We start from the raw sequence: 26966 nt of genomic DNA, 5'->3' as shown, positions 1-26966 counted from the left end.
TATAAATATAAATAAATATTAAATTTATTATTGGCACAATTAACGCCCAGTTCAGTTTGTGGCTGATAATCCCTCCCGGTGTATGTCCTTTTTTTGTCGCATGCCCTTTGGGGTCCTGTATGCTGGACAGACATGTTGAGACCAGAACATAGAAGTGAAATGTGTAAGTCTATGGGGGATAAGTGTAGAGCAGGTGTACGAGTAAACACACATACATGCACGTGTTCATGCTCGTTACGTCTACACACATGTTGAATGTTAAATGTGTGGGTGATATATAGTGTATGTAGCAGAGAGAATATGTGTGTGTGTGCTCGCGCGTGTGTGTCATTGTGTAGATGTACATATAACAGTGGTGTGTGGCGTGTGCGAGTGTAGGTGTGTTGTGTGCATGTGGTTAGTGTTTGTCGAGTTAGTGGCGGCCATCATCCAGACATGTTGCTCCTGCAATGTCACTTCACAAATAAATGATTTCTTCTTCTTCTTCTTCAATCTCTCTTCAACGAGTGAAGCAGAGAGTGATGTCCCTTCGTCTAACTGGCTCTCCCTCCTTTTTTGTCAAGTGTCAAGAAACACGAGTACATAGACATAAATAATCTACATTACTGGCTGTAATTGGTTTTTGAAGAGGACTTTTCACTTTGTACGGCGCAGTCTCAAGAGGTCCCTACTTTGACCACACATATTCCAAGACTTTGAAAGTTATCAAAATGAGCATTCTTGAAGATTTAGATAATAGTTTGTACTTTATAAAGACCTATGATTCCGGGCACTGTCTACAAGTTATTTTGAAAAAAAGTACTTTACAAATTCATAAAATTATAGTCAATTTGTTTATTTTAACTACTCAAAATTTATTTTTATATTGTTATTTTACATTTGACTGTTCTGTCACAAATGTTATTAAAAATTTTTAAACAGCCTTTTTGTAGTTTCTACACTTATCTTTATACAACAACATTTCCCTTTAAATGTATTATATCAGAACATGTCGACAAAACCCTCCCGTCGCTATATCTGTTCTCTTCAAAATGAATGCACAAGCGTTTATGTATTGTTTTGATACAAAGATAGTTGATTGCTCTTGTTCATTTACATAAGATCAGGAGCAAGGTTCAGAAAGATTGAATATTTCAGGTGACAGAAGAAGAATGTACTAACCTCTAAAAGGAGTAAGCTTTGCAAATTATAGAAGATTTACAGGAAAACGGCAAGAAACATTACAAGTATAATTCAATTATAGTTGCTACATTTTGAATAGAGTCCACTCGAAATTTTAAGTTTTAGATTAACCCGTTACTTACAATCGCATCTAAACATAACTCAGCTTTCAGTATGAGGTTACAAAGCAAAATGTAACATGGAAGATCACCTATAGGCTATAACGATGTCAGCTCTTCCATGGAGACATTACGAGACTGGTAGAGGTCCGATGACTAGGCTCTGAGGATAAGTAATGGACAAAGGCCACAGAGCTCTGGTACACAGGACAAAGCCTGTATTTTCAGCTTCCTAGCGATCTCATTCAACCACACGACACTTTGTCCCATGACAGGAAAAAACTCCTTTTGGAAAGAAATTTATTAAGAAATAATCTACTCAAATTGTTAAACATACTGACGATATGATCAGCGAAAAACAAAATTTGTATGTTGGAAATTCTGGCACTTTCAGTGTAAATTAATAGTTGCTTATGTCATCTTCTATCTTTAGAGTTGGTGAATTCTAACCGTCATTCAGTTTACAACATTGGTGATATATTGCTACACACCCCGCAAAAGATCGTTAGTGTATCTTTCCAGACGTTTGCTCCAAAATGAAATAAAAATTAATTTCTTGAATGAAACAAAGGTTATGTCAAGTGGCCTTAATTTCTACTATTGTATTTCGAAAATAAAAAAATTTGGAAAAAAAAAGATGTTATAAAAAATGATAAAAAAGGTCTCAGCTGTCTTGCTTGTGGGGCTCAGCTGAAGTATAGTAGTCCACCTCCTGTACCTAATTCTGACATGCCATGGAAACAATGTCATAACTGACTGTATGCCACTTCATGACGAAGACATAATCAGTCACTGTAATAGCAACCATTGCTGTTGCAGTGACTGGTGGCAAATAAAGTTCTGGTTCCGAAGATACAATAGATGACGACCACTATCCAGGTGATGATACCAAAGAAGATGGCAAAGCCAAGGAGGATCCAGACGATGACGAGTGAGTGGCGCGCGTGCTCGAGTTTGTTGTTGAGGACGTACATGCGAGCCTGCAACATGGACAGCGAGATACACATGGCGAGTACAGATGTTTACTGTTTGGGGTGCACGATGTATAAATGGATGTCATGACTACAGTCAGTAAGAGAGGTAGGACCACGGATGTGTATAAGTGGACTGCTGTCTGTCTGAAAACCCAAATGAAAACATGGATGACATACCTTCCACGAAAAGACCATTCCCGTGAAGCCGCAAATGATACAACAGAAGATGGAGCTCAGCACAGACACCACCAGGCCACAGTGAGTGGGAGGTTCGGTTACAGTCACCTGCACAATCAACACCAGTGTACAAATGTCAGGTAGAATTGATAATGCGAGATGTTACAAGAAAAATATATTCATTCACTCATTCATTCATTGACTCTAAATATAAGTGTATAGTAATACTCATTATAGCATGTATGCAAATGTAATGCATAGGGAAAGAATTATACAGCTAAACTTAGGCCAGAATATACTTCATACTAAACTATCTAACTTATTTTTATCTTATTTTAAGATTGATTTGTAAGAGAACGGATTGTAAAAAGTTTCTTTCCTTAATGATAAAGCGGAGTTGCATTGGGAATTGTGATAACATGGGACAAAAGAGAAACAAGTACACACCAACAAACAGCAAAGGTGAGTCTAGAAGTTAAAATCTTCCCAGAAAGGAACTCACCACCACTCTAGGACCATATGCCATCTGCTGGGCCATTTGTATCTCTATTTGCTTGGGTGTAGTATTTACTACATCATTTCTTTTGGGGAGGTTAGAACCCTCTGAGGTATCACCGGGTCCCATGACCCCAAACGCAGTCTGGTCTGTCAAAAACAAATTTATAAAATAATAAAAGTACTAAAAATCATATTCCATGATGCAGTAATATGATCTCTTTTTAAGACTGCTTTTACATTTGCAAACTCTTGCCTAGTTAGTTTTCCTTCTGAAGTCATGTACACTCATAAACTTCAATAAAGAGGAAAAAAAAACCCAAAACAAAACAACAACCCTACAATACTAGAATTTTCCTCCATAAAATGTAGATAAAATTGTTTTGAGCACATAACAATAATAAAGAGAATAGGAACAGTGTTAGGACAATAATTAATATTTTAAATCCACTGAAAAAATGTGACAGCTCTACCTTGTGAGACTTTTAGTCTTCTAGTCACTCTGCCATGAACTTACATTTTTCTTGCTGAACATTACAAAACAGGAAAGCACCAGAAAAGTTTATATTTTAATTTCAGACTAATGAGCATAAACTGCAAAATATCGTATAGCGAAATACAAGGTCTAGCCATTGCAGCCACTTAAATAATGTTCAAACCAAAGCGAAGATAACATTCAAAGGAAGAGGATCTGATTTGAGGGAAAGAGCAAGAAAGTGAACGAGTGACAGAGAAAGAAGACATGGTCGACACCATTAGCTTTCTCTCATTTCGTATAATTAACTAAAAAAGGATTGTCAAACATTTTCAAGGAAGTCTTTCTATTTAATTCCTTTATAGTTTATACAAACATGCGCCATCTGGCAAGCCTCTGGTTCTGTACAAAAATCATCTTAAATACATCATTTCAAAATATATCTGTAGGTATTTGAAAATACGTGGAAATATAAGAAACTGTTGTCACCTGTGGAGGATGTCGAAATCGGCGCATACCCAGGAGGTGCAGCGCTAGCCATGGTGTTGTCGTCGGGTAGAAAAATGTTTCTGTTGTAAGGTCTGACTGCACCTGGAGGGCAACGGGAGGGCGTTGGTGAAGTCCGCCGGTGTGATTGACTGCTGTTATCCCCCTTTATCTTGACTCCATGTTGTATACCGTAACAAAATGAAGAAATTTATGTACTGTGTCCTTCCTTTGCTTGTCAGGCCACCATCCTACAGCTCGATTAAATGAGTTTGGCAGACTTATACATGTTCTTTTTTTCCCTGACTTTTATATACTATTATTATAATACTTTCTTCGGGTGATGAAGATATTTCCATGTATAATTGTGTATATTTTGGTATCCATCATCTTCTTTAATAGTCTTATTATTTCACACTGAAGGGGCATCATAAATAACATTAACTTTGTTTTGTTGTGAAGTAAGATGGAAGAGTGAAGACATGTAAGGCTACGAACCATCTGATGTTTGTCCATATGTCCCGGTGGTTTTGGACAGTAGAGTGAATAGTTACACAAGACCTCAGGAGTAGTTTTTAGGTGGGAGATGGGATTTTCATGCTTCACCGGCTGAAGGTGAGCACTTTTCTATTCTTGTTCACAGTTCTCGGTAACCTGGGGACAACTTTATGCAGATGATAAACCTGCTTGAAAAGAGTGAATTCAATAGCTTTGCATTCCTATGAGTGTTGAATTGGTTTAATGCGGATAATAGCACAACAGGTTTAAAAGGGAATGTGAAATATTTGAAAGCGATCAGGTCAGAAACAGGAAAGTTCCCAAGCAACAGGCAGACATAAAATTCAAGACAAGGAGATATATGGAAAAAGTTAAAGCTTGCATTGTTTATGACCTTACTTATGACATAAAAGACACCCGAACCACAGATATTTTGCACAACATGCCAGTCGTTTGTCAAGTGTCAAGAAACACGAGTACTTAAACATAAATCTACATTAGTGGCTGTAATTGGTTTTTGAAGAGGACTTTTCACTTTGTACGGCGCAATCTCAAGGGTCCCTACTTTGACCACACATATCTCCAAGACTTTGAAAGATATCAAAATGAGCATTCTTGAAGATTAAGATAATAGTTTGTACTTTATAAAGACCTATGATTATGGGCACTGTCTACAAGTTATTTTGAAAAAAAGTACTTTACAAATTCATAAAATTATAGTCAATTTTTTTTAGTTTAACCACTCAAAATTTATTTTTATATTGTTATTTTACATTTGACTGTTCTGTCACAAATGTTATTAAAAATTTTTAAACAGCCTTTTTGTAGTTTCTACACTTATCTTTATACAACAACATTTCCCTTTAAATGTATTATATCAGAACATGTCGACAAAACCCTCCCGTCGCTATATCTGTTCTCTTCAAAATGAATGCACAAGCGTTTATGTATTGTTTCATACAAAGATAGTTGATTGTTCTTGTTCATTTATATAAGATCAGGAGCAAGGTTCAGAAAGATTGAATATTTCAGGTGACAGAAGAAGAATGTACTTACCTCTAAAAGGAGTAAGCTTTGCAAATTATAGAAGATTTACAGGAAAACGGCAAGAAACATTACAAGTATAATTCAATTATAGTTGCTACATTTTGAATAGAGTCCACTCGAAATTTTAAGTTTTAGATTAACCCGTTACTTACAATCGCATCGAAACACAACTCAGCTTTCAGTATGAGGTTACAAAGCAAAATGTAACATGGGAGATCACCTATAGGCTATAACGATGTCAGCTCTTCCATGGAGACATTATGGGACTGGTAGAGGTCCTATGATCAGGCTTTGAGGATAAGTAATGGACAAAGGCCACAGAGGTCTGGTACACAGGACAAAGCCTGTAATTTCAGCTTCCTAGAGATCTCATTCAGCCGCACGACACTTTTTCCCATGACAGGAAAAAACTCCTTTTGGAAAGAAATTTATTAAGAAATAATCTACTCAAATTGTTAAACATACTGACAATATGATCAGTGAGAAACAAAATTTGTGTGTTCAAAATTCTGACACTTTCAGTGTAAACTAATAGTTGCAAAAGAGATAGTGTGTGTGTGTGTGTGTGTGTGAAATATATTTGACCACCATGACATTAAAACATTGTCATAACGGACTGTATGCCACTTCATGACGAAGACATAATCAGTCACTGTAATAGCAACCATTGCTGTTGCAGTGACGGGTGGCAAATAAAGTTCTGGTTCCGAAGATACCATAGATGACGACCAGTATCCAGGTGATGATACCAAAGAAGATGGCAAAGCCAAGGAGGATCCAGACGATGACGAGTGAGTGGCGCGCGTGCTCGAGTTTGTTGTTGAGGACGTACATGCGAGCCTGCAACATGGACAGCGAGATACACATGGACTTTACAGTACAGATGTTTACTGTTTGGAGTGCACGATGTATACATGGATGTCATGACTACAGTCAGTAAAAGAGGTAGAACCACGGATGTGTATAAGTGGACTGCTGTCTGTCTGAAAACCCAATTAAAAACATGGATGACATACCTTCCACGAAAAGATCATTCCCGTGAAGCCGCAAATGATACAACAGAAGATGGAGCTCAGCACAGACACCACCAGGCCACAGTGAGTGGGAGGTTCAGTTACAGTCACCTGCACAATCAACACCAGTGTACAAATGTCAGGTAGAATTGATAATACGAGATGTTACAAGAAAAATATATTCATTCACTCATTCATTCATTGACTCTAAATATAAGTGTATAGTAATACTCATTATAGCATGTATGCAAATGTAATGCATAGGGAAAGAATTATACAGCTAAACTTAGGCCAGAATATACTTCATACTAAACTATCTAACTTATTTTTATCTTATTTTAAGATTGATTTGTAAGAGAACGGATTGTAAAAAGTTTCTTTCCTTAATGATAAAGCGGAGTTGCATTGGGAATTGTGATAACATGGGACAAAAGAGAAACAAGTACACACCAACAAACAGCAAAGGTGAGTCTAGTAGTTAAAATCCTCTCAGAAAGGAACTCACCACCTCTCTAGGACCATATGCCATCTGCTGGGCCATTTGTATCTCTATTTGCTGGGGTGTAGTAGTTACTACATCATTTCTTTTGGGGAGGTTAGAACCCTCTGAGGTATCACCGGGTCCCATGACCCCAAACGCAGTCTGGTCTGTCAAAAACAAATTTCTAAAATAATAAAAGTACTAAAAATCATATTCCATGATGCAGTAATATGATCTCTTTTTAAGACTGCTTTTACATTTGCAAACTCTTGCCTAGTTACTTTTCCTTCTGAAGTCATGTACACTCATGAAGTTCAATAAAGAGTAAAAGTGAGAGGAGAAAAAAAACAACCCAACAATACTAGAATTTTCCTCCATAAAATGTAGATAAAATTGTTGTTGAGCACGCGCATGACATTTGTAATAAAGAGAATAGTAACATGGTTCAGGACAATAATTACAATTTAAAATTCACTGAAAAGATGTGACAGCTCTACCTTGTGAGACTTTTAGTCTTCTAGTCATTCTGCCATGAACTTACATTTTTCTTGCTGAACATTACAAAACAGGAAAGCACCAGAAAAGTTTATATTTTAATTTCAGACTAATGAGCATAAACTGCAAAATATCGTATAGCGAAATACAAGGTCTAGCCATTGCAACCACTTAAATAATGTTAAAACCAAAGCGAAGATAACATTCAAAGGAAGAGGATCTGGTTTGAGGGAAAGAGCAAAAAAAGTGAACGCGTGACAGAGAAAGAAGACATGGTCGACACCATTAGCTTTCTCTCATTTCGTATAATTAACTAAAAAAGGATTGTCAAACATTTTCAAGGAAGTCTTTTCTATTTAATTCCTTTTATAGTTTATACAAACATGCGCCATCTGGCAAGCCTCTGGTTCTGTACAAAAATCATCTTAAATACATCATTTCAAAATATATCTGTAGGTATTTGAAAATACGTGGAAATATAAGAAACTGTTGTCACCTGTGGAGGATGTCGAAATCGGCGAATACCCAGGAGGTGCAGCGCTAGCCATGGTGTTGTCGTCGGGTAGAAAAATGTTTCTGTTGTAAGGTCTGACTGCACCTGGAGGGCAACGGGAGGGCGTTGGTGAAGTCCGCCGGTGTGATTGACTGCTGTTATCCCCCTTTATCTTGACTCCATGTTGTATACCGTAACAAAATGAAGAAATTTATGTACTGTGTCCTTCCTTTGCTTGTCAGGCAGCCATCCTACAGCTCGATGAAATGAGTTTGGCAGACTTATAGATGTTCTTTTTTTCCCTGATTTTTATATACTATTATTATAATACTTTCTTCGGGTGATGAAGATATTTCCATGTATAATTGTGTATATTTTGGTATCCATCATCTTCTTTAATAGTCTTATTATTTCACACTGAAGGGGCTTCATAAATAACATTAACTTTGTTTTGTTGTAAAGTAAGATGGAAGAGTGAAGACGTGTAAGGCTACGAACCATCTGATGTTTGTCCATATGTCCCGGTGGTTTTGGACAGAAGAGTGAATAGTTACACAAGACCTCAGGAGTAGTTTTTAGGTGGGAGATGGGATTTTCATGCTTCACCGGCTGAAGGTGAGCACTTTTATATTCTTGTTCACAGTTCTCGGTAACCTGGGGACAACTTTATGCAGATGATAAACCTGCTTGAAAAGAGTTAACTCAATAGCTTTGCATTCCTATGAGTGTTGAATTGGTTTAATGCGGATAAAAGCACAATAGGTTTTAAAAAGGGAATGTGAAATATTTGAAAGCGATCAGGTCAGAAATAAGGAGTGTTCCCAAGCAATAGGCAGACATAAAATTCAAGACGAGTAGAGGTATGGGAAAAGTTTGCACTGTTTATGACCATTTTTTTTAAAAAAGGTTATAGGTTGAAAACAGTTTAACATGTGATTAAAGTGCTATGGCAAACTGTTTATATTAAAGGTCGCACCAGACCAACTCAGTAGGAAATTACGAAGCAAACAGTAATAACTGTGCGACATTACAAAGCCAGACAGTGATGATAGAAGCCAGTGCTACAGTTCCCCTCCCCATCCAATTATCACAAGAAATGTGTTATCTTGTCTTATTTTACATGTAACCATCTTCGTACAGCTTGATTGAATACACCACGCAAACTCTCTCCCTATATATATATTCTGTTCTGAAATAATTTTATAATAAATAATATGTAAATATAAATAAATAATAAATTTATTATTGGCACAATTAACGCCCAGTTCCGTTTGTGGCTGATACATCCCTCCCGGTGTATGTACTTTTTTTGTTGCATGCCCTTTGGGGTCCTGTATGCTGGACAGACATGTTGAGACCAGAACATAGAAGTGAAACGTGTAAGTCATCCTGACATGCTGCTCGTGCAATGTCACTTGACAAATAAATTATTTTTTCTTCTTCTTCTTCAATCTCTCTTCAGCGAGTGAAGCAGAGAGTGATGTCCCTTCGCCTAACTGGCTTTCCCTCCCTTTTTGTCAAGTGTCAAGAAACACGAGTACTTAAACATAAATAATCTACATTACTGGCTGTAATTGGTTTTTGAAGAGGACTTTTCACTTTGTACGGCGCAGTCTCAAGAGGTCCCTACTTTGACCACACATATCTCCAAGACTTTGAAAGTTATCAAAATGAGCATTCTTGAAGATTTAGATAATAGTTTGTACTTTATAAAGACCTATGATTCCAGGCACTGTCTGCAAGTTATTTTGAAAAAAAGTACTTTACAAATTCATAAAATTATAGTCAATTTGTTTATTTTAACTACTCAAAATTTATTTTTATATTGTTATTTTACATTTGACTGTTCTGTCACAAATGTTATTAAAAATTTTTAAACAGCCTTTTTGTAGTTTCTACACTTATCTTTATACAACAACGTTTCCCTTTAAATGTATTATATCAGAACATGTCGACAAAACCCTCCCGTCGCTATATCTGTTCTCTTCAAAATGAATGCACAAGCGTTTGTGTATTGTTTCATACAAAGATGGTTGATTGCTCTTGTTCATTTATATTAGATCAGGAGCAAGGTTCAGAAAGATTGAATATTTCAGGTGACAGAAGAAGAATGTACTAACCTCTAAAAGGAGTAAGCCTTGCAAATTATAGAAGATTTACAGGAAAACGGCAAGAAACATTACAAGTATAATTCAATTATAGTTGCTACATTTTGAATATAGTTCACTCGAAATTTTAAGTTTTAGATTAACCCGTTACTTACAATCGCATCTAAACATAACTCAGCTTTCAGTATGAGGTTACAAAGCAAAATGTAACATGGGAGATCACCTATAGGCTATAACGATGTCAGCTCTTCCATGGAGACATTACGGGACTGGTAGAGGTCCGATGACCAGGCTTTGAGATAAGTAATGGACAAAGGCCACAGAGCTCTGGTACACAGGACAAAGCCTGTATTTTCAGCTTCCTAGAGATCTCATTCAGCCACACGACACTTTGTCCCATGACAGGAAAAAACTCCTTTTGGAAAGAAATTTATTAAGAAATAATCTACTCAAATTGTTAAACATACTGACGATATGATCAGTGAAAAAAAATTTGTCTGTTGGAAATTCTGGCACTTTCAGTGTAAATTAATAGTTGCTTATGTCATCTTCTATCTTTAGAGTTGGTAAATTCTAACGGTCATTCAGTTTACAACATTGGTGATATATTGCTACACACCCCGCAAAAGATCGTTAAATGTGTATATCTTACCAGACGTTCGCTCCCAAATTAAATAAAAATTAAAGTAACTTCTTGAATAAAACAAAGGTTATGTCAAGTGGCCTGAATTTCTACTATTGTATTTAGAAAATAAAAAAAAATTTGGAAAAAAGATGTTATAAAAGCTGATAAAAGAGGTCTCAGCTGTCTTGCTCGGGGGGCTCAGCAGAAGTATAGTAGTCCACCTCCTGTACCTATTTCATAACGGTCTGTATGCCACTTCATGATGAAGACATAATCAGTCACTGTAATAGCAACCATTACTGTTGCAGTGACGGGTGGCAAATAAAGTTCTGGTTCCGAAGATACCATAGATGACGACCAGTATCCAGGTGATGATACCAAAGAAGATGGCAAAGCCAAGGAGGATCCAGACGATGACGAGTGAGTGGCGCGCGTGCTCGAGTTTGTTGTTGAGGACGTACATGCGAGCCTGCAACATGGACAGCGAGATACACGTGGACTTTACAGTACAGATGTTTACTGTTTGGAGTGCACGATGTATAAATGGATGTCATGACTACAGTCAGTAAGAGAGGTAGGACTACGGATGTGTATAGGTGGACTGCTGTCTGTCTACCGAGACCAACGTTTAGCCTCTTGCTAAGTTCTCCGGTGCTAGTCACGGCGAGCCCAAACAAAGAATGTGAATGAACCTGAAGCTTTGTTCACTCCTGTCTCGGTTTTGTAGTTGACTGGAAAAAAGCTTCCACAAGTATTCCAGTGGTACAAGTTCATGATAGGACCGTAAGTCAATAAGATGACAAATGACGAGTCTGATCGCGAAGAATAGTGCAGCATCTCAGTTACCATCGAGCAGTTGAGAAGAAAGAGGTTTAAACAGAAAACCCAAATGAAAACATGGATGACATACCTTCCACGAAAAGATCATTCCCGTGAAGCCGCAAATGATACAACAGAAGATGGAGCTCAGCACAGACACCACCAGACCACAGTGAGTGGGAGGTTCGGTTACAGTCACCTGCACAATCAACACCAGTGGACACATGTCAGGCTCAATGTTACATGTTATGAGAAAGATATGTTTAGTATTACCAAATTTAGTATTACTTTAATTATTATTAATTATTTAGTATTACTTCAGTCATTATTTTAGTGTTGAATCTATATGTTCATGTATAGCAAACCTCGTTATAGCCTGTATGCACGCCGAAAACAAGTCAACGACTCGCGACTTCTGCAAAATTATTATGAAAACATGTTTTGTTTCTCGAAGCTCATATTTCTTTCGTAATCATAAAAGCAGTTTTGTTGAAGAGTCGATACCGTGGAAAAAAATACAAACTGCCATCAAATTAAACCCAAAGTCTTCTAGTTAAAATAAGAAAGAAACCCACCACCACTGTAGGACCACAGGCCCCTGGCTGAGTCGCTTGCATTTCCATTTGCTGGGGTGTAGTAGTCACTACATCATTTCTTTTGGGGACATTGTAACCTTCTGAGTTATAACCGGGTCCCATGACCCCAAAGTTAGGCTGGCCTGTCAACATGAACAATTCTCAAATAACAAAAAGCACTAAAATTCTTATCCCATGATGCAGTGGTTTGCAAATCTCTTTAAGACTGCTTATATGTTTGCAAACTCTTACTTAGGTCATTACACCGAAAAAAAATTTCAATAAAAAATGAGAGCCTCGTAAAAAGCCTCAAAAACTAGAAATTTCGTCAGGATCGAAGGTAGATAAAATTATTGTTGAGCATAATCACAAGTATAATAACATAACAAGTGTGATCTTTCAGATAACAGAAAAGAATAAGAGTATGATTCAGACAAGAATTTCAATTTTATTCCGATTAAAAAATGTTAGGGGACTACCTAGGGATAGTTTTATTTAGTCTTCGCATTCTGCCACAGTACCTTACTTGATTACATTTCAAAACAAGAAAGCCTCAACACATCTTGCAAATTAATTTCAAACTTATGCACATAAACTGGGAAATTTAATTTTAGTTTGTTTTATACTCAAAACAAATCCTAAGGTGTAATTTCTTCTATTAGTAATCATTTTAAGGGTGTGTGAATACAAGTAGTAATGATTAAATACTACATTCGACTTCAGAGATTCTCAGAAGCTACTTTCCAGTTGCTAGTTAAAGTGTGAAGGCATTGCAAACACTTAAATAATTTTAAAGCAAAAAGAAACGACAAGGATCTGTTTCGAGGAAAAGAAAATTTAGAGAAAAAGAAAGTAGACGTGGAATAGAGGAAGACGACGGGAGGACAGTTTTCCTGGAAGCCGAGTGGGCGGGGGATCTGTTCAGGTGTGACTACAAGGCTAAACTGTCATCTGTCGTGACGATGTCACCGTGTTTGTTAAGCTTTCTCTCATTTCGTATGATAAACAAGACAATTTCCATGAAATGGTGCATTCGGTTTAAGAGCATTAATTCATATCACTACACTCATTAAGCGTAGTAGACAGGCACGACTGTACTATCAGACTGGGTAGTCGCCTAGGGAAACATGGCCTGATGCTGTTTTTTTAAGATAATGACTAGTCCGATCAGATTATCAGGATTGGACAAAGGAGATGCACCAGTTTTCTACTTTAACTGCGCAAAGGCCTCGGAGTGGTGACACTTGATAGTTGTCCGTAAAATGAGAGAGAGAAAGAGAGAAGAGAGAAGAGAGATTAAATGAACTGAAGTCGGGTAGATTCAACAGTGGATACATGTCCATGGTCCTACAACCAGGACATGATGAGAGTTTTTAAAGATATTAACACGATTTGTCTGTTTACGGTAATTATATTTCATGAATACTTATATTACCTGCTTTGCTTGTATGGATGCAAGTGGTTGAGATAATGATGTAAAGATTAACAAAACATTTCATCTGTTACAGTTCTGTCTCTAGTCTCTATCATGGTACAGTCACGCTTGGTGAGGTCTGTAGGCGGGAGGGCAACGGGAAAAAAAACTATGTTTATTGTTTGAATTTTAAGTTACAAAAATGGAGTTAAGCTGACACTTATAATTATTCCAATAATGCTGTTGATAAAAAGTTCTCTTTTGGGAGGAGAAGTGTGTGTGTGTGGGGAGGATAGTACTTGTCTCTCGCCTCAGGTGCAGCACAGCTTTGCGCCGACCCTGGTTGAAGTACAATATGGCGAGCATCTAGTAAACCAGTTTTGTACAAAAGTCTGTTTAAACACATCAGTCCAATACACACACATATGTATAAGTATTTGCAAATGAGACCGAAAATATAAAAGCTTTTTTCACCTGTAGAGGGTGTCGACCTCGGGGGATAAGCAGGAGGTGCAGTGCTAGCCATGGTGTCGTCGGAGGAGAGCGAAAGGTTTCTGTTGTAAGGTCTGACTGCACCTGCAGGGCAACTTTCGGTTGGTAGAGGGCGTTGGTGAAGTCCGCCGGTGTTACGGACTGTTGTTATTCCCCTTTTATCTTGACTCCCTTTAAACATGGTGTATACCGTGACAAACTGTACAAATCAGGAAAGTTTGTGTGCAGTGTCTTCGTTTGCAATTCAGGCCTCCTTCCTACAGCTTGATTAAAACGAGTTAGGCAGACTTATTCGCAAATATATATATGTACTATTTCGGAAATATTTGAATTATTATTTCCATGCCTCGAGTGATGCAGAGATATTCTTTTAATAACTGTGTATATTTTGGCAATTGCACCCTTTTGTTATACATTCCACGCTGAAATGAGATGATTGCGGATAACTTTGATGTTTTCTTGATGCACTTGTACAAATGTTTGGTATATGCAGAGGTACATAGTGTGGCAATGGTGTTTCTGTTTGGGGGTAAAACCACACACTACACCGGCTGAAGCCACCCGGTTTAGCACTTTAAAAAAAGTTCTTAGCATCCGGAGGGATTGGCGGGGCTAAATTATTTATGTAATATATCATGCACACCAAACTTTGTATGAGATCACGAAGCGAAACTTAATTTGTGTTCGAAATCAGCTTTAAACAAGGAAAGGTTGTGTTAGAAGGAACTTTAATCATAAACCTTCAACTGTTCCACCCTTTTCATGAAATTGTCAGAAGGAAATTTTCTATCTTTCCTTTTTTTACATGTCAGACCACTTTCCTACAGCTTTGTTGAGTTAATCAGGAACTTTCTTACTCCCTCTAATATATATATAATGCACTGAGTCCTGAAAGAAACTTGTTTTTAAATTTGTAATAGGCCTAATCTACATTCAATGCAGATCGTGAAGATCGGTCAAGACTGTGGCTGACATTCCACCCACGCAGTGACCCCTGTATGTGGCAAATGCTGTGGGGTCAGGACACAGCCACAGTTTCTTTGCCAACGCAGTAGCTTCCATGAACTCAGTGGCAGGATGTGTTGGGACTCAAAGTTCAATCTCTCTTTAAAGGCAATGGATGAAATGTGTAGTGCCTGTGCACGAGTGTGTATCCATGCATGCAGATATGCTTGCGTGTTATGTTATGCTTACAGACGCATTCAACCGTAAATGTAAGCCCTAGTCACAGATTGAAGGCATGCTGCGCCCAGTCGGCTGTCCGGATGAGTCTTGTGTTGGTGGTGGTGGTGGTGGTGGTGGTAGAAGTGGTGGTGGAAAGGGGGAATAAGAAAGCTTGATTCCTAAATTTGACATCGCTAGTTTTAAGGGAAAGTCGTATAATGAATATGTGTCCATAGCTTTTAGGCTTTTCTCAACATGAATAGCTATACTACCGGAGTGTCATGAAATATTTGCTTTTGAGACCAGTGTTTGCATTTGGACTCACTGCGTTGAACACGATCTCACAAAAGTAACAAAGGTGTAGAATAAAATCTCACAATAGTAACAAAGATGTAGAACATCACCAACAATAACAAAGAAGTAGAAGGAAGAACTACGCGAGGACTCGCTGCGTGCAGACAGTAAAGGGAGATAACTGTAGATGTAACGGTAACGACTCCAGAGAATAATATCAGTGACATCAGAAAAATACTGGGAAGATATTGAGTAATCTTGAAAATATGGAGAAATGTTATGATATGAAACTGCGAGAGGGTGATCATCACTTCAGTTTATTGAATGCAGCTGAAGGTCGCTGTCGAAGCGAGTGACTCAGGCGGAGTGAGATCCAGCAAATAGATCCAATCGGTTCGCGCTTCAAAAGAACATTATTTACATTATGTACACTATATACCGTCCTGTTGTAAACCAGAAGAGGAAGAAAACATAAAAGAAGCACAAGCAAACATGACGGTTTAACGCTTTTCTCCAAATCGAAGCACAACAAGAAGACATAAACAAAATCAAGGAGAGCGATCCTCGCTGCCTGCTAGGCCAAGGGACAGAACTCTCATAGACTGTTTCTCCGAAAGCTCATTGGGCTTGTTGCCGGCAGGAAATGCACTAAACACTGAGATAATAATACCAATACCAATACTAATAATACCAACAGGCTACAAACATACTCACTATGAGGTTACTAATCAAACCGTAACATGGGAGATCACCGATAGGCGATAACGATGTCAGCTTTTCCATGGAGACATTACGAGACTGGTAGAGGTCCGATGACCAGGCTTTGAGATAAGTAATGGACAAAGGCCACAGAGGTCTGGTACACACGACAAAGCCTGTATTTTCAGCTTCCTAGAAATCTCATTCAGCCACACGACACTTTGTCCCACCACACGAAAACACTCCATTTGGAAAGAAATTTATTAAAGAATAATCTACTAAAATTGTTAAACATACTGAAAATATGATCAGCGAAAAACAAATTTTGTTATATGCAAAATTCTGGAATTTTCAGTGTAAATTGATAGTTGCTTAGGTGTATGTAATTTTTAGCAAAATCTATGAGGACGGACACGGAGCGGTGCTGGCTATTGGAATGTTTTTGGCACCTGGACACCAGGATTTACTTTACGACTCTTTGTATTGTTAGCATCAAGACGAGTCTCCCTCATCTTCACCTGTCATCGTAACTCTTGGGACGAGAAGGGGACACTGCGGTTAGGGTGGTCTAGTCTAGATGCTAGGAGCTGTTGCAGCTTGAGTTTTTGACCAAACAGCAAAATATGACTAGAGGAGGGTGCTGCCGACTTCTTGTCTACATCAGTGAGCGATCGACCTGACTGAGAGCAAATTCTCTAAAAAGGTTTTTTTCAATAAAACTTTCTTTGACACTGGTTGTAAATTCATAATGAGTTCTTGTGGAAAATCCCTTTTTTACTTTTTTTTAGCAGCAAACATGTAGGCAGTGCGGTTTACTTGTTGGTTATTCTGTAAGATGAGAAAAAAAGAAGAGAACGATTGAAAGGTCTTGCCGAGGGGCTAGTTGGAAAGGATAGCGATAAATGTATCACACGTAATGAGTGAGATCAGATTATCAGGACTGGACAACGAATCAGCAGAAACTTGAAAAGGCCTCGGTGCTGTGACACGTGACAGTTGTCCGTAAAATGAGAGAGAGAGAGAACGATTGAAAGTAATGGAGTCGGATGGATTCAGCAGTGGATACACGTCCATGGTCCTACAACCACGGCATCTTGTGAGTTTGTAAAGATAAGTCTGCATGATGTGTATGCATTGTCATATAGCTGTATATATTTTATTAACACGATTTATGTCTTAAGTATATTTCATTAATACTTATATTACATTTCATGAACAGTAATATGTAAACCTATGTTTTAATTTTGAGTAAAGAAAGTGAAGTTAAGCCTAAATGTACAATGTTTCTTAAATTTGTGTTGATAAAATGTTTTTTTTTTTTTGGAGGCTATGTGGGTGGGTGAAAGGGGTGGTGCAGTGTTTGTCTCTCGCCTAGGACTCAGCAACCCTTGCCTGTAATTAATTCTGAAATGATGTCATGGAAAAAAAATGTTATAACGGACTGTATGTACTTCATTATGACATGATCAGACCCTGTAATAGCAACCATTACTGCTGCAGGAATAGGAGGCGAATAAATATCGAGTTCCGAAGATACAATAGATGACGACCACTATCCAGGTGATGATACCAAAGAAGATGGCAAAGCCAAAGAGGATCCACACGATGACGAGTGAGTGGCGCGCGTGCTCGAGTTTGTTGTTGAGGACGTACATGCGAGCCTGCAACATGGACAGCGAGATACACATGGCGAGTACAGATGTTTACTGTTTGTGGTGCACGATGCATAAATGGATGTCATGTCTACAGTCAATAAGAGAGGTAGGACCGTAAGTCAATAAGATAACAAATGGGAAATGACGAGTCTGATCGCGACGAATGGTGCAGCATCTCAGGTACCATTTAGCAGTCGTGAAGAAAGAGGTTTAAACAGAAAACCCAATTAAAAACATGGATGACATACCTTCCACGAAAAGACCATTCCCGTGAAGCCGCAAATGATACAACAGAAGATGGAGCTCAGCACAGACACCACCAGGCCACAGGTAGTGGGAGGTTCGGTTACAGTCACCTGCACAATCAACACCAGTGAACACATGTCAGGCTCAGTACTACAACATCTTACGAGAAAGATATGTTTAGTATTACCAAGAAATATGTCTTCAGTCATTATTTTAGTGTTGAATCTATATGTACATGTATAACAATCCTCGTTATAGCCTGTATGCACGCTGAAAACAGGTCAACGACTGCTGCACAATTATAATGAAAATATGATGTTTTGTTTTTCGAAGCTCATATTTCTTTCTTAATCATAAAAGTAGTTTTGTTGAAGAGGCGATAACGTGGAAAAAATACAAACTGCCATCAAATTAAATTCTAGTTGAAATAAGAAAAAAACCCACCACCACTGTAGGACCACAGGCCCCTGGCTGAGTCCCTTGCATTTCCATTTGCTGGGGTGTAGTGGTCACTACATCATTTCTTTGGGGCACGCTGCAACCTACTGAGTTGTAACCGGGTCCCATGATGCCAAAGTTAGCCTGGCCTGTCAAAATGAACAGTTCTCAAATAATAAAAACACTGAAATTCATATCTTTTGATATAGTGGCTCGCTGAACTATCTTTAAGACTGTATATATATTTGCAAATTTTTCCCTAAGCTATGTATTCTCAAAATAAACATTAAATAAAAGGTGAAAGTGAGAGGAAAAACTAGAATTTTCATCAGGATCGAAAAGACAAAATTTTTTGTTGAGCACATAACACGCGTAATCTTCTTTACATGACAGAATAAAAATAGGATTCAAGACAAGAATTATAATTTACAACCTACTAAAATCATTTTACAGGACTACCTGGGGATAGTGCTATGTAGTCTTCACATTCTCCAGAGAACCTTACTTGATGTTCCGAAACAAGAAAGCCCCAAGACATCTTGCATTTTAAATTCAAACTAATGTACATAAACAGTAAATTTTTAAAATAACATTTATTCACATTAACATGAAACGCAATATTTTAAAATATAAAAGAAACAACATAGACTAAAAACAACAGTATATCTGTCAAGCAGGCTGTACACAACAATGTTCTCATTATCTCTTATCGGTGCTTGTGGTGCGGGTATTGTGTACCCCTGTCTCACCCTCCCTTTTTGTGCTTAGTTTTAGGATTTTTTCCCTATCTCCCACCTGTGCACATGGAAGTTTTTTCTTCACTCTTTTTAATGTGGGTGTGCAGGTGTGTATGAGATATTTTATTAGTATTATTTTGTGTATAATAAACTTCTTGTTTTGTACCGTTAATTTTGTTTTTATTGGTGTTGTGTGGTCTGCGCTCAGCTGGGGTTTGACTGGAAAGTCTCTGGCCGAACGAGTGTTTGTGTGTTTGTGTGTTTGTGTGTTTGTGTGTTTGTGTGTTTGTGCGGCTGCTTGTGCTATTGCGAGCGTGCATCCGGCGACATCGGGGACGGTTCCGTGACAATCAAGACATGCATTTTATAAGTAATCATAAAATCATTTACATATTTAGCATTCAGTATTTATGTCTAAGTAACAATCTATTTATAGGGTATCCAGCGTTTTGCAAATTTTTCTTCCTTTTTTTTCTATACATGAATTTAATTTTTCAATTATATACCTGTATTTCAATATTCGAACAAAGTGTTGTAGCTTTGTTAAAAATCTACAAGGATAGACGACTTTTTTTTTTTTGTGCAAGCAGTAAAATTAAATCAAATCTTATTTAAAATTAAGTCATCATCTGTATCAACATTTTTACTGGGTCCAAATAGAACAAGCTGTTCATTGATAGTTATCCATGAATCACTTTTATATTTGTCTAATATACAATTTTTTAAGTTTCTCCAAAAATCTTTAACATGTTTACAATTCCAAAATATATGCTGAATATTTTCTTTTTCACCTCTGCAAAGGTCCCAGACATCATCATCTTCTAGTCCTATGTGTCATGAATTAACCATTGCTTTATTTATAACATGGCAATCAACAGTTTTGTTTACCCTTTCATTCCTTTCATTCTGTCATAGTATAGTCTGGCACCTTTCTGTCTTGATTGAATTGTTCTAAGAGTTTTTTTGTGCTATAATGTAAGAGAAGATAATTTTTCTATATTAATTCTATTTAAATTTATATATGTCTCTATGCAACTATTAAAATTAACATCATATTTATTTTTGACCGCTTGATGGTAAAAGTTCTATGTAGAGTTGGTTTATTTCCTATCTGAATTCTCTCATTACAAAAATAGGGTCTAACATAACCATGTCAGCTTTACTTTCAGATCATATTATGGATGCAGATATTACCCCAGGATATCAAATGACCATTCTTTGATCATTCTATCATTAAGTAAAAACAAGAAGATAAGAGATTTAATATATGGAAGTTGTTAAATTCACCACATTTAAAAGATAAACTTTATCTAATTCAAATAAAGAATGTTATTAGAGAAGTTATAGAAGAGTACTCAGCCTTTCCATGTAAAATAAATAATATCGGAAATATTCCACTGCTGGAATTACAGCTTGTTGTATCTGAGCAGACCTTTCTAGTCATGATGCTAATGAAAATCAGAACACAAACAATGGCTATTGCAAGTGAGAAAAAGAATAATGAAAAGGAACAAAATTAGGAAGACAAAGGAAAGCTGAATGAAGAGGAGATTAATGAAGCTGAAAGGAGCAAAAATTAGTTTATCAGTATAAGGGAAAAGAGAATGGAAGGTGTCTGATTCGCTCCAAGGGAAGGTGCATAGCAGAAGAAGAAAAAGTCCGTCGATATTTCTGTTCGTTAGATAAATAGTAAAATTTAATTTGAATTTGTTTCATGCTTGAAACAAATCCTAACGTATATTTTTTATGACTAATTTTTTGGGCAGTGTGAATAAAAGTACTAATGATTAAATACTACATTCTGCTTTAAAGATTCTCACAAGCTACTTTCGATTTGCTAATAAATGTACAGCGGAGTTCAAGAGTGTAGCCATGGCAACCATGTAAACATTTTAAAACGAAAGAGAAACCACAAATATCCAAAGGAGGAGAATCTGTTTCGAGAAAAAGAAAATGGAGAGAAAAAGAAAGTAAACATGAGAAAGAGAAAGAAAGTTTTCCTGGAAGCAGACAGGGTGGGGGCTCTTTTCATGTGTGACTCTAATGATCAGGATAATGATGGAATTGTCGTTACTATATCCCGTTTCGGCTTAGATTTCTCTCATTTCGTATAATTAACAAGAAAATTGCCAAGAAATAACGAATTCCATTTAAGGGAATCAATTCGTATCACAAAACTCATTAAGGTAAGAAATACAATATGGCGAACCTCTAAAAAACCAGTTTTGTACCAAAATCGTTTTAAACACATCAGTCCAAGATATATATATATTTGCAAATGAGACGGAAAATATAAGAAGCTTTTGTCACCTGTAGAGGGTGTCGACATCTGCTGATACCCAGGAGGTGCAGCGCTAGCCATGGTGTTGTCGTCTGGTGGCAAAAGGTTTCTGTTGTAAGGTCTGCCTGCACCTGGAGGACAACGGGAGGGCGTTAATGAATTCAGCCGGTGTGACGAACTGTTGTTTTGCCCCCTTTATCTTGACTCCCTTAAAACATGTTTTATAACATCTACACATGAGAAAGTTTTATGCAGGCCACCTCCTATAGCTCCATTAAATGCGTCATGCAGAATTATTAGTAGATATAAATGTACTCTGTTCAGAAATATTGTTATTATTATTTCTCTGCCTCGGGTGATGCAGAAACAGTCTATTTATAACTGTATATTTTTGGCGGTTATACCCTCTTGTTATACCTTCCACACTAAAATGGGATGACTATGGACAACGTTGATGCTTTTTTTGCAAAATAAGATGTACATATACGTGTTTGGATACAATGTACTGTCTCCTGTAATATGTTAAAGTGGTTTTAGACGGTATATGCAGAGGTACATAGTGTGGCAATAATATTTCTATTGGGGGGTAAAATCATACACTACACCGGCTGAAGCCCCCCGGCTTAGCACTTTGGTGACAGTTCGTAGCATCCGGAAGGAATGGCGGGGCTAAATTATTTATGTAAAATATCCCGAACTAAAATATTACACACCAAATGTACTCAGTAGGAGATCACGAAGCGAAACTTAATTTGTGTTTGAAGCCAGCTTTCTACAAGGAGAGATTGTGGCTGACATTTCACCCACCCAGTGATCCTTTTTTGTGGGACACCGCCACAGTTTCTTTGCCACCGCAGTAACTTCCATGAACTCTGTGGTGTGTTGGGACTCAAAGTTTAATTTCTATTTGAAGGCAATGGGTGACATGGGTAGTGCATGTGTACGAGGGGTATCCATGCATGCATATATGCTTGCTTGCAAATGTTGTTTACACATGCATTCAACCGTGAATCTAAAATGGATGGGTAGTATGTGAAAGAGAGAGAGAAAAAGAGTGTGTGTGTCCGCGCGCGCACGTATTTCCATGTGTATGTGGAAAGGGTCATTCTTTAAGAGTATACAAGATAGTGAGATTAGAGATGTCTACGAGTGTAGGTGTGTTACATTGGTATTTGTCGAGTAAGTGGAGTAAGATAGTTTTACATATACAAAATATACGCAGAGAAGGCAAAAGCCCACAACTGAAATTTCGACCGGTATTTTGAATATTTATGTAAATTAACCTACAACAAAGAAAACCATTTGTGATACACCGTTTTAAAGAACATTTTAGAACATTTACGTAGTTTTAATAATGAAAGATTGTAACTGAATGGGACAGAGAAGCGAGAACAGAAAAGTATTTCAGACATTTTTTCAACAAAATTATTATTTACACATTAAATACAAACGGTTAGTGTCAAACAAACATATATTTTATAAGAATATTCATTAGAATTTAAATATTTCCTACCGCTTTTTTTTTTATCTTATTTTTGGTTGGTTGAGTACAAATCCATATAAGGTAGAGTAACCAGCAGCGCAAACATGGCACTTTATCGACTGAATCTTTGCCCACTTTCAAACATAACAAAGTAACCGATCGACGTTTTCAGCTTTTAAAGGGAAGTAATCTATAGTGGAACAATTCCTTACGATTCCGATAGTTCCCTCCCTTGTGTAGTCATTCATTAATGCCCTGAGCGAAGCGTTGTATGACGCATCCTTACATGCGAACAGGGAAAACAACTGAATCATAACGATCTCCTGCTCGACATAAACACTGTCGAGTTATTAACCAGATATACACGGATGACATGTCATCAGGTGCCACAGTCCTAGAGTGATGATAGCAGTTAAAAAAAGCGTTACCGTTTGAAAACAAATCAAAGGAAGCGAACAGAAGGAAATGGAACACAGGGCGAGTCCGTCCATACCCGAGAGCACGTGCTCACAGTTCGTGGTATCCGACATAACATGAGTCGGAGTTAAATACATACACTTAACCTCGATAACTCTAAACGATAAGCTTGACATTTAATATTAATGTCGCGATAAACTTTGCATCTAATGAAACTATGAAAATCACAATGAACATTTTGACCTTGGTCAATGATGTTTTTAATGTTTTATTTTTTTGAAAATAACTCAAGACTACACAGAATCGCAGATCAATGAATTTTAGTATCTTTCTAAAGTACACAATATTCTGTACATTTTCAAAGTGCTCATTTTGATACTTTTGGATATATATTGTGGTCAAAGAGGGGACCCTCTGGACAAAAGGAAATTTCTTCTTTAAAGGCAATTACAGCCAAAATTATGCTTATATCAACAAGCCAATACTTATAATTGTTGATTATTTATGTGTGATTATGATTACAAAATGAGCACGCCATGTTTACAAAATGCCATTCTAGAACACTTTAATCAATTTATGGGTAACTTCGATGAGGATAGGTGTGAAAAATGTAACTTAACATCAAGACACTTCACTTTTTCATCAAAAATGCATCCGAACCTTAAGTATTGTAAGTCAAAGTATCAAAATCTGTTATCTCAAACTTGATTTCGGCATCCCAAGATCGCTCCTTTCTAGACCGTCCTCTTCTCTTTTAAGGACACTCGTGCCCTTTGACACTTTAGATAAAAGTAAAAATGTTTAGGGCGACACGTCCGATAACCTTATTACTGTATGGAGTTTGTAAATTTATAAATATACAAGTGATATCGCGGGAAATGTCTTGTTAGTGCAACATGACCAAGGAGTCAAGTGAATGTTCACTTGAAGTGTAAGATGTCTGGGAAGTGAACGAGAAAAGGTCGTGTCTGCAGGACTTTCATCTAGAGGACACATAAAACCTCTTTCTCATCACTTAGGGTTAACTTCGATAGTAGCATCCATTGTTGTTGCAGCATTAAAATCACAAAAAGAAACTAAAGCGTAACCCGACCACCAACCAGGTGATGATGCCGAAGAAGATGGCGAAAGCAAAGAGAATCCAAACGATTTTAAAGGAATGGCGAGCGTGCTCCAATTTATTTTCCAGGACGTACAGACGAGCCTGTGTAGACAGATATGGGCATTAGAAAATATACTTAAAAATAAACTCTTCCCTTGGCTGGAGAAGAGAGTGAAGACTTTGCTTTCTGAATATGAATAAAAGCAATATCTATAATCCTAGTGGATGAGTTTAAACAAATTGCTACAGTTATTGAAGGAAACATGACTATCAAATTCCCCTATTTCCGTTCATTTATAAGAAATGTCACTCTAATACATACTGAGTGAAGAATAGTAGAAAGCTGAACGATAGTAGTCCGTCAGTATTCAGTAAGTTGTCATAACAACAATGTACTGATCTTATACTGTCCTTCTTAACGTCCTTGTATCTGTGTATGAAAGCAAACTGTCTTGAAGGTACTATTTTCTTTGTAAAGTGATAACCCTGGCTAATGGTAGATACTAGCTTTTCTCTAATATTAAATCCACCACGTCCCTGACAGCAATGATCTTTGCATAAATACAGTACATCAATAACAGTATAACGACAATGGTTTAAAAAAGAATACAATTACATCAGAGCTAGAAGAAAAATGAGATGTTGTTTCTCCAGTCTTACCCTCCAGGACACGAGAATACCCGTGATGCCGCACACGAAACAACAGAAGATGGAGCTGAGCACGGACATGATGAGAGCACGCTGAGCCAGAGTCTCGGGTACATTCACCTCTGGGTGGGTCACCTACACAATTACAATTAGTTTGTACGAGGCAGAGAGACTGGATACGAAGTACTGCGATCAAAGAGATCTTTTTATGAACAGGTAAAAACAAGGACGTTAACAACATTTAACGTAATTATTTTAATTCACAGGGGAAACTACTTTCCTAAGCCGTTAGTGATTTTCTTGATGTTGTTTTCTCTTTCTCCCTTTAAGGTTATTTTACGATTAATTTCTTAACAGTGACTTCAAAGGGGATATATTACATTTCTACGTTTGTATTTATCAGTGTAGACAAAGCTAAAATAGCTGTGAAAATTACACAATAAAATAACATGCAGACAACTATTGCTTAAAATCACTTATATCTCTGTCTTAAACCCAGAAGTATTGTGGCATAAATCTTTATATATGCATATAAATATTATATAACAGGGCTTCTGCTTACGCAAAAAATTGCGTACAGTACGCATTAAAAGTTCGGAGGACCCCTTCAGTTTTCCTCAATGGGGTCCCCTTCAAATTTGGGCGAAGAACAGGGACCCCTTAAAAATCTGAAGAAGGGATCCCTGGGACCCCAAAGAATTTAGCCTTAGCAGAAGCCCTGATATATATATATATATGGAATTGGGAAATATAGGTAAGAACTGACATAACATTTAAGTTTGAAGTACAAATACTAGTAAAAATTAAGAAGCTCACCACAACTGTCGGGCCACCTGTCATTTGCTGAAGCACTTGCATTCCTGTTTGCTGAGGTGTTGTGAATATTTCACCACTGCTGTTAGGAACATTCTGACCTGGTGAGTTATAACCGAGATTCACGACCACAAAAGAGGACTGGTCTGTAACATTTAAAATAAAAAAAAAAAAATGACAGACTGGAACTGATGAACTGATCTTTCCTTCAGACTGTGAGGGGCTCACGGACAACTTTGATATGAAGGTTGATTAAGGATGTCGTGAATAAAAAAACAACTCAAGGTTAAATAAATTAAAAAAACTGGACAACAAACAAATTACAATTTTTCTCAGTATAGAAAGAAAACGAAAGGGATGGACAGTTCTAAGATCAGCTAGAAAAGGTCGCAAGGACAGCACCGAGGACGTTTTAAACTAGTTACCGTTGACTGGAGCGCCAAGATCAACCCAGACGCTTACCAACAAAGAACATGGACAGTAGAAAAACTTGCCGTGGGGAAACCAACGACAGGATCGCTTCACTTCCCAAAGGGACACGGCAATAGCGTTGTCTCGGGTTACTAAAAATAGATTGTGACGTCACGCAGCAGAGCTTCATGGGATTGCTTCCCGGACAAACGCTGCACGTTGTTCTGTTTATTCTACGCTACGGCGACTGACGAAAAGCGACATTTTTGCTATTAATCTCTGAAACAATGCTGAAAACTGGAGGAACCAAGCACTGCTGTTGGGGTTTATGTAAATCGGACTCCAGATATCCAGAGCGATTACCGGAGGGGACGTTTTTTATTCCATTTCCAAAGCCTGGTAAGACCAGTGACAAAATGACCCAGTGGGAAAGAGAACAGGCCAAGTTAAAGACTGAGAAAGCAAAGCGCTGGCAGTTTTTATGTGGGCGATCTGATTTCCAAAATGTGGAGAAAATAACCAGGAACACATATATCTGCTCTCTGCATTTTCTTGGTGGAAAAGGCCCAACATCTGAGAGCGACGAACCAATATTAGCGACGCTTACAGACGAGGAAACACAAAAGCGACA

The 26966-nt window shown here is 37.5% G+C and overlaps 4 protein-coding genes across 4 annotated transcripts; all 4 read right to left on the bottom strand.

Moving 5' to 3' along the window:
• Nucleotides 1-1566: 1566 nt before the first annotated feature.
• On the bottom strand, nt 1567-5068 carry LOC112553484. The gene is made up of 4 exons (XM_025220729.1): nt 3891-5068; nt 2934-3076; nt 2432-2539; nt 1567-2260 (listed from the first exon to the last, which is right to left on the bottom strand). Exons 1-4 carry the CDS (start codon nt 3940-3942, stop codon nt 2066-2068), a joined length of 498 nt encoding a protein of 165 aa, XP_025076514.1. The 5' UTR covers nt 3943-5068; the 3' UTR covers nt 1567-2065.
• Nucleotides 5069-5917: 849 nt separating this feature from the next.
• LOC112553247 lies at nt 5918-8445 on the bottom strand. Its single transcript, XM_025220344.1, has 5 exons — nt 8413-8445; nt 7918-8086; nt 6951-7093; nt 6449-6556; nt 5918-6272 (listed from the first exon to the last, which is right to left on the bottom strand). The coding sequence occupies exons 1-5, from the start codon at nt 8428-8430 to the stop codon at nt 6078-6080; spliced, it is 633 nt and encodes a 210-aa protein (XP_025076129.1). The 5' UTR covers nt 8431-8445; the 3' UTR covers nt 5918-6077.
• A 1990-nt stretch (nt 8446-10435) lies between these two features.
• LOC112553246 lies at nt 10436-14082 on the bottom strand. Its single transcript, XM_025220343.1, has 4 exons — nt 13930-14082; nt 12042-12184; nt 11558-11665; nt 10436-11116 (listed from the first exon to the last, which is right to left on the bottom strand). Exons 1-4 carry the CDS (start codon nt 13979-13981, stop codon nt 10922-10924), a joined length of 498 nt encoding a protein of 165 aa, XP_025076128.1. The 5' UTR covers nt 13982-14082; the 3' UTR covers nt 10436-10921.
• Nucleotides 14083-16351: 2269 nt separating this feature from the next.
• LOC112553211 lies at nt 16352-25947 on the bottom strand. Its single transcript, XM_025220291.1, has 6 exons — nt 25928-25947; nt 25124-25246; nt 21491-21592; nt 18450-18592; nt 18008-18115; nt 16352-17765 (listed from the first exon to the last, which is right to left on the bottom strand). The coding sequence occupies exons 3-6, from the start codon at nt 21540-21542 to the stop codon at nt 17571-17573; spliced, it is 498 nt and encodes a 165-aa protein (XP_025076076.1). The 5' UTR covers nt 21543-21592; nt 25124-25246; nt 25928-25947; the 3' UTR covers nt 16352-17570.
• Nucleotides 25948-26966: the final 1019 nt, after the last annotated feature.

Source organism: Pomacea canaliculata, linkage group LG12, assembly GCF_003073045.1.
Source record: "Pomacea canaliculata isolate SZHN2017 linkage group LG12, ASM307304v1, whole genome shotgun sequence".
Classification (NCBI taxonomy): domain Eukaryota; kingdom Metazoa; phylum Mollusca; class Gastropoda; order Architaenioglossa; family Ampullariidae; genus Pomacea; species Pomacea canaliculata.
The sequence above is the reverse complement of the archived record's forward strand: the minus strand, read 5'-3'. Positions and strand labels throughout refer to the sequence as shown.

Coding starts and splice junctions, on each gene's coding strand:
- LOC112553211 (XM_025220291.1), bottom strand. CDS start 21,542: ATGGCTAGCGCTGCACCTCCTGGGTATCAGCAGATGTCGACACCCTCT. Junction 18,593..21,490: donor GATGTCGACACCCTCTACAG/GTGACAAAAGCT, acceptor TCATTTTGACAG/GCCAGGCTAACTTTGGCATC. Junction 17,766..18,007: donor GAATGGTCTTTTCGTGGAAG/GTATGTCATCCA, acceptor TCCATGTTGCAG/GCTCGCATGTACGTCCTCAA.
- LOC112553484 (XM_025220729.1), bottom strand. CDS start 3,942: ATGGCTAGCGCTGCACCTCCTGGGTATGCGCCGATTTCGACATCCTCC. Junction 3,077..3,890: donor GATTTCGACATCCTCCACAG/GTGACAACAGTT, acceptor TGTTTTTGACAG/ACCAGACTGCGTTTGGGGTC. Junction 2,261..2,431: donor GAATGGTCTTTTCGTGGAAG/GTATGTCATCCA, acceptor TCCATGTTGCAG/GCTCGCATGTACGTCCTCAA.
- LOC112553247 (XM_025220344.1), bottom strand. Junction 7,094..7,917: donor GATTTCGACATCCTCCACAG/GTGACAACAGTT, acceptor TGTTTTTGACAG/ACCAGACTGCGTTTGGGGTC. Junction 6,273..6,448: donor GAATGATCTTTTCGTGGAAG/GTATGTCATCCA, acceptor TCCATGTTGCAG/GCTCGCATGTACGTCCTCAA.
- LOC112553246 (XM_025220343.1), bottom strand. CDS start 13,981: ATGGCTAGCACTGCACCTCCTGCTTATCCCCCGAGGTCGACACCCTCT. Junction 11,666..12,041: donor CCTGTGGTCCTACAGTGGTG/GTGGGTTTCTTT, acceptor TTGATTGTGCAG/GTGACTGTAACCGAACCTCC. Junction 11,117..11,557: donor GAATGATCTTTTCGTGGAAG/GTATGTCATCCA, acceptor TCCATGTTGCAG/GCTCGCATGTACGTCCTCAA.